The 10,177-nt window shown below is 49.2% G+C and overlaps 1 protein-coding gene across 1 annotated transcript in view; it reads right to left on the bottom strand.

The window, feature by feature from the left end:
- Positions 1–8,627: 8,627 nt before the first annotated feature.
- Positions 8,628–10,177, bottom strand: part of PLCB3 (phospholipase C beta 3) — a 114,994-nt gene continuing 113,444 nt past the window's right edge. The window contains exon 33 of the mRNA XM_029614783.1: positions 8,628–10,156. Coding sequence (XP_029470643.1) covers positions 9,839–10,156 — 318 coding nt within the window. The 3' untranslated portion in view covers positions 8,628–9,838. The remainder of the gene's footprint in view (positions 10,157–10,177) is intronic.

Below are 10,177 nucleotides of genomic sequence, written 5' to 3'. Positions count from 1 at the left end.
CCCAAAAGTGGGTGCCCTGGTCTGCGCCGTCTTGAAGTGAACAACTATCCCAGTAGAGGGATGCCTTGAAGGATGCACAAGATAGGCGTTTTGTTTTTTTTTAAATTTTTTTTTCCATACTGGGTCAGACCAAGGGTCCATCAAGCCCAGCATCCTGTTTCCAACAGTGGCCAATCCAGGCCATAAGAACCTGGCAAGTACCCAAAAACTAAGCCTATTTCATGTTATCGTTGCTAGTAATAGCGGTGGTTATTATCTAAGTCAACTTAATTAATAGCAGGTAATGGATTTCTCCTCCAAGAACTTATCCAATCCTTTTTTAAACACAGCTATACTAATTGAACTAACCACCAGAGTTTAATTGTACGTTGAGTGAAGAAGAACTTTCTCTGATTAGTTTTAAATGTTCCACATGCTAACTTCATGGAGTGCCCCCTAGTCTTTCTACTATCCGAAAGAGTAAATAACCAATTCACATCTACCTGTTCTAGACCTCTCATGATTTTAAACATCTCTATCATATCCCCCCTCAGTCGTCTCTTCTCCAAGCTGAAAAGTCCTAACCTCTTTAGTCTTTCCTCATAGGGGAGTTGTTCCATTCCCCTTATCATTTTGGTAGCCCTTCTCTGTACCTTCTCCATCACAATTATATCTTTTTTGAGATGCGGCGACCAGAATTGTATTCAAGGTGCGGTCTCACCATGGAGCGATACAGAGGCATTATGACATTTTCCGTTTTATTCACCATTCCCTTTCTAATAATTCCCAACATTCTGTTTGCTTTTTTGACTGCCGCAGCACACTGAACCAACGATTTCAATGTGTTATCCACTATGACGCCTAGATCTCTTTCTTGGGTTGTAGCACCTAATATGGAACCCAACATTGTGTAATTATAGCATGGGTTATTTTTCCCTATATGCATCACCTTGCACTTATCCACATTAAATTTCATCAGCCATTTGGATGCCCAATTTTCCAGTCTCACAAGGTCTTCCTGCAATTTATCACAATCTGCTTCTGATTTAACTACTCTGAACAATTTTGTGTCATCTGCAAATTTGATTATCTCACGCGTCATATTTCTTTCCAGATCATTTATAAATATATTGAAAAGTAAGGGTCCCAATACAGATCCCTGAGGCACTCCACTGGCCACTCCCTTCCACTGAGAAAATTGTCCGTTTAATCCTACTCTCTGTTTCCTGTCTTTTAGCCAGTTTGCAATCCACGAAAGGACATTGCCACTTATTCCATGACTTTTTACTTTTCCTAGAAGCCTCTCATGAGTAAGAAAAGGGAAGTGATTATTCCCTTGTACAGGTCCTTGGTGAGGCCTCACCTGGAGTACTGTGTTCAGTTCTGGAGACCGTATCTACAAAGAGACAAAGACAAGATGGAAGCGGTACAGAGAAGGGCGACCAGGAAGGTGGAGGATCTTCATCGGATGACGTACGAGGAGAGATTGAAGAATCTAAATATGTACACCCTGGAGGAAAGGAGGAGCAGGGGTGATATGATTCAGACTTTCAGATACTTAAAAAACTTTAATGATCCAAAGACAACGACAAACCTTTTCCGTAGGAAAAAAATCAGCAGAACCAGAGGTCACGAGCTGAGGCTCCGGGGAGGAAGACTAAGAACCAATGTCAGGAAGTATTTCTTCACGGAAAGGGTGGTGGATGCCTGGAATGCCCTTCCGGAGGAAGTGGTGAAGTCTAAAACTGTGAAGGACTTCAAAGGGGCGTGGGATAAACACTGTGGATCCATCAAGTCTGGTGGGCGTAAATAAAGTGGAGGCAGCAAAACACTGCACGGAGCGGCAGTAGCCACAGAGGCGTTCATGGAGCGGGATGCCAGTGGCCAGTAGGTGCTCCACCTTCAGGCAGCAAAACACTGCACGGAGCGGCAGTAGCCACAGAGGCATTCACGGAGCGGGATGCCAGTGGCCAGTGGTTGGTGTTCCGCCTTCACGGAGGGCTGCCATCTCCAAAAAAAACTAAAACAAGAAACAAACAAACAAAGCAGGGGTGGGTAGGAGTATGGGGCAGGGGTGTGGCCTGCTTGTTGCGGCGGTTGCTACCCCTGTTTGAGCTGGATGTTCACTGGGATGCGGATACAGTGCTGCTCTCTGCATGGAGGAGGGGTGGAAGGGAGTTGGGGCCGGAGGGTGCTGGAAGCCAATAGGGATGGGTGGGAGAGAAAAAGGGTGGAGGGAGAAAAAGGGTGGGAAAAAAAATAAAGAAATAAATAAATGGATGAACTGCGTGGCTTGCTGGGCAGACTGGATGGGCCGTTTGATCTTCTTCTGCCATCATTTCTATGTTTCTATGTTTCTAAGAAGTCCAATACCAGATTGAGGTTCCATAGGGGAACAAGTCACTTTAAGGGAGGTTGGAGGTGTTTAACTCCTTTTAGGAAACGGGCCAAGTCCATATGTGTTGACAGGCGGGCTCTGTTCACCTCTCCTCTGAAACAGGAGAAGCTGCCACCTGGCTATTCAAGGAGTTGAGAGACAGTCCTTTATTCAGGCCAACCTATAAGAATTCCAGAATCATGGGGATCTTGGTCATCCTAGGGGGCACCCTGCATTCCTTACACCAGGCCTCAAATATTCTCCAGATCCGCACCTATGCCAGGGACATCGAGAACCTCCATACACGGAGCAAGGTGGTGATGACAGCCGCCGAATATCCATGCTTCGCCTGGGGAGCCCTTGCAAGGGCCAAGACCATAGGACAAAACCAAGTTGGGTCCTCATGAAGGATCGGACCTTGTGGGATAAGGTCCCTGTGCGGAGGGAGGCATAGGGAGCTCTCCACTAGAAGCCTCTGCATGTCTGCATACCACAGGTGTCTGGGCCAATTCGAGGCCACCAGAAGAACTGTGGCATTCAATCTTGCCCAGTAGAGGCAACGGAGGGAAGGCGGTTAGTAAGTTCTCCTCTGGCCAGGTCTGGACAAGGGCGTCGATCCCTTGGGAGTGCTGATCTGTTCTGCGACTGAAGAATTGGGGGACCTTCGCATTGTGAGATGTGGCCAGTAGGTCAATGGATGGGAGGCCCCAATGATCTACTAGGAGCTAGAAGGCTCTGGTCGACAATGCCCATTCCCCTGGATCCAGACTCTTCCTGCTGAGAAAGTCTGCTTTGACATTGTCTTTTCCTAAGATGTGAGAAGCCGAGATCCCCTGTAGATTTAACTCTGCTCATTCCATAAGGGGGTCTATCTCCAGAGGCACTTGGTGGCTTTTTGTTCCTGCGTGGTGGTTAATGTAGGCTACCATTGTTGCGTTGTCCGAACACATGCGGACTGCTTGTCCCTGGAGCCTGTGGCTGAATTGCACACACGCTAATCTGACAGCTCGGACTTCCAGGCAGTTTATGTTCCAGCGCGCCTCTTCCTTGATCCATCGCCCCTGGGTCAATTCCTGACAGCGGGCTCCCCACCCTCAAAAGCTTGCATCCGTCGTGAGGACTAGTCTGTTTGGTGGGGACAGGCTTACACCCTTGCTTAGATGCACTTCCTCTAGCCACCACTGGAGCAGAGAACACACTTCCATCAGTAGGTGGAGGCAAATTGAGTAGTCTTGAGACAGTGGGTTCCAGCTTGACAGCAGGGACATTGGAGTGGCATCATTTGTACTCTCACCCATGGTACTACCTCCAGGGTTGATGCCATCAGGCCGAGGACCTGGAGATAGCTCTACAACCTTGGGCGCATTGTGTTCGTCAACCGACGCACTTATAGAAACATAGAAATGACGGCAGAAGAAGACCAAATGGCCCATCCAGTCTGCCCAGCAAGCTTCACACATTTTTTCTCATACTTATCTGTTTCTCTTAGCTCTTTGGTTCTATTTCCCTTCCACCCCCACCATTAATGTAGAGAGCAGTGATGGAGCTGCATCCAAGTGAAATATCTAGCTTGATTAGTTAGGGGTAGTAGGGGTAGTAACCGCCACAATAAGCAAGCTACACCCATGCTTATTTGTTTTACCCAGAATATGTTATTCAGCCCTTATTGGTTGTTTTTCTTCTCCCCTGCCGTTGAAGCAGAGAGCTATGCTGGATATGCGTGAAGTATCAGTTTTTCTTCTCCCCTGCCGTTGAAGCAGAGAGCTATGCTGGATATGCGTGAAGTATCAGTTTTTCTTCTCCCCTGCCGTTGAAGCAGAGAGCTATGCTGGATATGCGTGAAGTATCAGTTTTTCTTCTCCCCTGCCGTTGAAGCAGGGAGCTATGCTGGATATGCGTGAAGTATCAGTTTTTCTTCTCCCCTGCCGTTGAAGCAGAGAGCTATGCTGGAAATGCATTGAAAGTGAAGTATCAGGCTTATTTGGTTTGGGGTAGTAACCGCCGTAACAAGCCAGCTACTCCCCGCTTTGTGAGTGCGAATCCTTTTTTCTTCTCCCCTGCCGTTGAAGCAGAGAGCTATGCTGGATATGCGTAAAGTATCAGTTTTTCTTCTCCCCTGCCGTTGAAGCAGAGAGCTATGCTGGATATGCGTGAAGTATCAGTTTTTCTTCTCCCCTGCCGTTGAAGCAGGGAGCTATGCTGGATATGCGTGAAGTATCAGTTTTTCTTCTCCCCTGCCGTTGAAGCAGAGAGCTATGCTGGATATGCGTGAAGTATCAGTTTTTCTTCTCCCCTGCCGTTGAAGCAGAGAGCTATGCTGGATATGCATTGAAAGTGAAGTATCAGGCTTATTTGGTTTGGGGTAGTAACCGCCGTAAGAAGCCAGCTACTCCCCGCTTTGTGAGTGCGAATCCTTTTTTCCACATTTCCTCTTGCTGTTGTAGCTTAGAGCGATGTTGGAATCGCAGTAACCATGTGTATGTTTATTGAATAAGGGTATTATCTCCAGGCAGTAGCCGTCATTCTGGCGAGCCACCCACTCTTTATTGACGGCCTCTTGATTTTATGGATCCACAGTGTTTATCCCACGCCCCTTTGAAGTCCTTCACAGTTCTGGTCTTCACCACTTCCTCCGGAAGGGCATTCCAGGCATCCACCACCCTCTCCGTGAAGAAATACTTCCTGAATCTTCCTCCCTGGAGCTTCAAGTCGTGACCCCTGGTTCTGCTGATTTTTTTCCTACGGAAAAGGTTTGTCATTGTCTTTGGATCATTAAAACCTTTCAAGTATCTGAAAGTCTGTATCGTATCACCTCTGCTCCTCCTTTCCTCCAGGGTGTACATATTTAGATTCTTCAATCTCTCCTCATAAGTCATTTGATGAAGACCGTCCACCTTTTTGGTCGCCCTTCTCTGGACCGCCTCCATCTTGTCTCTGTCTCTTCGGAGATACGGTCTCCAGAACTGAACACAATACTCCAGGTGAGGTCTCACCAAGGACCTGTACAAGGGGATAATCACTTCCCTTTTCTTACTCGATATTCCTCTCTCTATGCAGCCCAGCATTCTTCTGGCTTTAGCTATCGCCTTGTCACATTGTTTCGCCGACTTCAGATCATTAGACACCATCACCCCAAGGTCTCTCTCCTGCTCCGTGCACATCAGCCTTTCTCCCCCCATCGAATACAGTTCATTCGGATTTCCACTCCCCATATGCATGACTCTGCACTTCTTGGCATTGAATATCAGCTGCCATATCTTCGACCACTCTTCCATCTTCCTTAAATCCCGTCTCATTCTCTCCACTCCTTCCGGCGTGTCCACTCTGTTGCAGATCTTAGTGTCATCCACAAAAAGACATACCTTACCTTCTATCCCTTCCGCAATGTCGCTCACAAAGATATTGAAAAGGACCGGTCCCAACACCGATCCCTGCGGTACACCGCTTAAAACCGCTCTCTCTTCAGAGAGAGTTCCATTTACCATCACACATTGTCTTCTGTCCGTCAACCAGTTTGCAATCCAGGCCACCACCTCGGCACTCACTCCTAAGCTTCTCATTTTATTCACCAGTCTCCTGTGCGGGACAGTGTCAAAAGCTTTGCTGAAGTCCAAGTAGATGACATCGCGTGCTCTTCCTTGATCCAATTCCTTGGTTACCCAGTCAAAAAAGTCAATCAGATTTGTCTGACAGGATCTTCCAATGGTGAATCCATGCTGCCTCTAGTCCAGCAATTCTCCCGACTGTAGATAGTTCACTATTCTCTCTTTCAACAGTGACTCCATTACTTTTCCCACCACCGAAGTGAGGCTAACTGGTCTGTAGTTACCAGCCTCTTTTCTGTTCCCACTCTTGTGAAGCGGGACCACCACCGCTCTTCTCCAATCACTCGGCACCACTCCCGTTTCTAGGGATCTATTGAACAGGTCACACAGCGGACCCGCCAGAACATCTCTGAGCTCCCTCAATATCCTTGGATGAATCCCATCAGGCCCCATGGCTTTGTCCACTTTCAGGTTCTTTAGCTCTTCCCACACATTTTCTACTGTAAAAGGATTTTCATCTATTCCACTTCCCTCCAGTTTCTTGTTGTGTAGAGATGGTCCTTCTCCAGGGTCTTCTTTAGTGAACACAGAGCTGAAGTATTCATTTAATATTTCTGCCATTTCTTTGTCTCTCTCCACACATTGATCATTACCACCTTTCAATTTCACTATACCACTATGGACCTTTCTCTTTTCGCAGTGCCTTCCTTTTGGCCGCTACATGCTCTATCTCTACGCCTGTTAACACTGAAGACTGTATTCTTGGTGGTGATAAGCTCAGCTCGTCACATCTCTGAACTACAGGCGTTGTCATGCTGGGAGCCTTTCCTCCAGTTGACTCCAGGAGCGTTACAGCTTCGCACTGTTCCTTCCTTCTTGCCAAAGGTAGTCTCAGAGTTTCACCTGAACCAGTCCATTTTCTTACTGTCCCTAAACAGATGCAAGGACTCTGAAGGCTACCGCCTCCTACGCCACATAATAGTCAGTAGGCTGTTAGTACAGTATCTAGAACACACAGAACTAGTGTGCAAGATGGACCACTTGCTTGTTCTTCACGGTGGAAGGAAACAAGGCAAAGCAGCTTTGCGAGCTACCATAGCTCGCTGGATCAAGGAAGTGATCATGGGAGCTTTTGCAGAGGCAGGGAAACCTTTACCCCTTCAGATTAAGGCTCATTCCACTAGGACCCAGGCAATATCCTGGGAGGAAGCTAAGCTACTGTCTCTCGTCGACATCTGCCAAGCGGCCTCAGGGTCTTCCTTGCACACTTTCTCCAGGTTCTATCACCTGGACGACCAAGCCTGAGAAGATGCAGCCTTTGCAAGGGTAGGGCTAACCGGACCACAGGCAGCCTCCCACCCGTTCAGGAGTAGCTTTTGTACGTCCCATTGGTCCTGAGTCCATCTGACTACACACTAGGAAATGGAGAAATGACTTACCTGATAATTTCGTTTTCCTTAGTATAGACAGATGAACTCAGCATCCTGCCCATGGCTGCCCATGAACAGTGCCAAGGAATCGCACATGAATCTCGATCCCAAAGAGATGACGGGTAAGCCATCACCCTATCCCTAGATCTTGGCATCTATAATATTGCTGGGATTCAGCACTTATGTTTGGCTGAGTACAGTTATGGTCACTAGTTTTAATCAGGTTTTTAATCAAGTTCTTAATCAAGTTATTAAATTGTATTCAAGTTTTTCAATAGTAGGTCCACAAAGGCTTTTGAAGAGAATACTGAATGGCTGAGGTCACTGCAGGGGTATATCTAGGGTGATGTCAGCTTTGAAACCTGACTCCATCACCATATGCTAGCAGGGGAGCACATAACCCATTGGTCCTGAGTCCATCAGTCTACACTAAGGAAAACAAAATTATCAGGTAAGTAATTTCTCCATTAACTGCCATCGTCCGCCATAAGAGACACCCCTCCCCGTGCCTATTAACTGCCATCGTCCACCGTAAGAGACACCCCTCCCCGTGCCTATTAACTGCCATCGTCCACCGTAAGAGTCACCCCTCCCGGTGCCTATTAACTGCCATCGTCTGCTGTAAGAGACACCCCTCCCCGTGCCTATTAGTTGCCATCGTGCACCGTAAGAGAGACACCCCTCCCGGTGCCTAACTGCCATCATCCACCGTAAGAGACACCCCTCCCAGTGCCTATTAACTGCCATCGTCCACCGAAAGAGAGACACCCCTCCCGGTGCCTAACTGCCATCATCCACCGTAAGAGACACCCCTCCCAGTGCCTATTAACTGCCATCATCCACCGTAAGAGACACCCCTCCCAGTGCCTATTAACTGCCATCATCCACCGTAAGAGACACCCCTCCCAGTGCCTATTAACTGCCATTGTCCACCGTAAGAGACATCTTTCACTATCTGTATACAGTGCGTATTAAGTCATGTAAGGCAAGAACCAGAGCGGTAGGAGAGTACCAGTAGGTACCAGGCAGCCATAGTTTCTCCACATCCATATTTATTGCAGAGATATTAAAAAAAAAATCATGGAAGAATTACATACATCTAGCAATGGGCTGCTTTCCCTTTCAACAGCGCCAGGGGGGGGGGGGGGGCTCTGCGACGAGGGGGAAGAGCCGCAGGTGCCCAGGAGACGAGACATGGGCGGGAAAAGGCTTACTGTGCTCTGCAAGCTGAGCCCGCAGTCCCTCCCTCCCACCTTTTTACAAAATATTTATCATAAAATAAAAGATTTATTATACAAGAAGAGAACCTGTAGAAGGCTCAGCCGGCGGTTTTTAATTACAAAAATAAATTGGGAGACTACATTATAAACCTGCTGGAGCTTGTGCAAGGGAAGGAAGGGTTTGTGTAAGTAATGTATCAGGGTGCAAGCATGGGGGGGATGTGTGTGTTTCAGAAGAGGGGTCTGGGGAGCAGGGTTATCTCCCCCAGCCTCAGGATACCTGCAGCACATGGTCCGCATCAGTCCGCTGCTCTATTACAGGGCCAGAGCCGTAGGATAGTATCGGGTGGGGGGGGGGGGCCTTGAATGGTCACCCCCCCCCCACCCCCCACATCAGCAGCGTGGAGCTCCCACTCCCAGCTTGCCTTGCAGGAGACGGGGAAGGATTGCTGGGAGGCCTCAGTGTGCAGAGAGAGAGGGGAACCGTTCAGGCTGCCTCCCCCCCGGCCTACCCAGAAAAGAAGACGAGGAGAGCGGTACAGAGGAGCGAGTCTTTCGTTCTGGTATCACAGGCAGGCCATCTTCCTACGGACAGAGCTGCTGATAATGTCACGGGGAAGGAAATGCAGTTGCGCCCCCCTCCCCCCTCAAAAAAAAAAAAATGTCAAATACTAAATCACATTTCCTGCAATCCTTAACCCGAGAATCGTTCCCAGACTCCTCCAGTGAAAACTGCCCCAGTTAAAACCATGTAGCCTGCAGCCCGGCACACACATCTGTGCTGCTGTAGGAAGCGGCACTGGTCTGACAGCCTCTCTTTCGAGCCCCTCCCCCCTCCCCCTCTCCACCGAACCGCAGCCCACGCACAAGAAGCGACCTTTTCCCCAAAACGTTCAGCAAGGGGCCTGTCTGGATGGTACAGAATTAAAACAGGCGTTTAGAGTGACTTTAAAAAGCAGGCAGGGGGTTTGGGGCTTCTCCCCCTTAAGCACGAACGTTGCAGAGGCGGCTGGTGTGACCGCGCGAGCGTCACGGTGGCAGAAGCCACGCACCATTGGAGCTCCAACAGAAAACAGAAAAAAAAACGGACGGACGGACGCACACACACACACACACACACATACACAGGGGCTCTTATCGGTCTGACCAGAGGGCTGGGATAGGGGCCGGGGTGTAGGCCCCTGGGCGGCCTTCGTTACTGTCAGCCATGCACAGCAGCAGGCTGGGTTTTGCTCAAGCTCGTAGGCCCAGGGGGATCGTCGACGCGAGAGGGAAGGGAGGGGGGGGTCACAGCAGCGTCGTCTCGTCAGCAGGATTCACAAGCGCAGCCAACACAGGACTCTCCTGCAGCGAGGATGTGCTATCGTCCAGGCTCTGGTCGCTGCGCCAGCCAGAGCGGGAGATGGAAGACGGGGTGCTCTGGGCAGAGCGGAGTCCCGAGAGCGGGCTGTCAGTGCTAGGTGAGTGTCCGTTGTTAACGCTGCCAGGCAGGCTGGCAACCGAGCGGCTCAACTTTCCCTCCAGCTCCTCTTGCAGGTAACGCCGGATCTCCTGGGGAAGTAGCTGCGATTCCACGTCACACTCCTGCTCCAGCTGTTCCAGCAGCTGTAAGAGATGAAAGCCATA

This window comes from Rhinatrema bivittatum, chromosome 8, assembly GCF_901001135.1.
Source record: "Rhinatrema bivittatum chromosome 8, aRhiBiv1.1, whole genome shotgun sequence".
Classification (NCBI taxonomy): domain Eukaryota; kingdom Metazoa; phylum Chordata; class Amphibia; order Gymnophiona; family Rhinatrematidae; genus Rhinatrema; species Rhinatrema bivittatum.
Note: the sequence above shows the minus strand (reverse complement) of the source record. Positions and strands in the feature narration are given on the sequence as shown.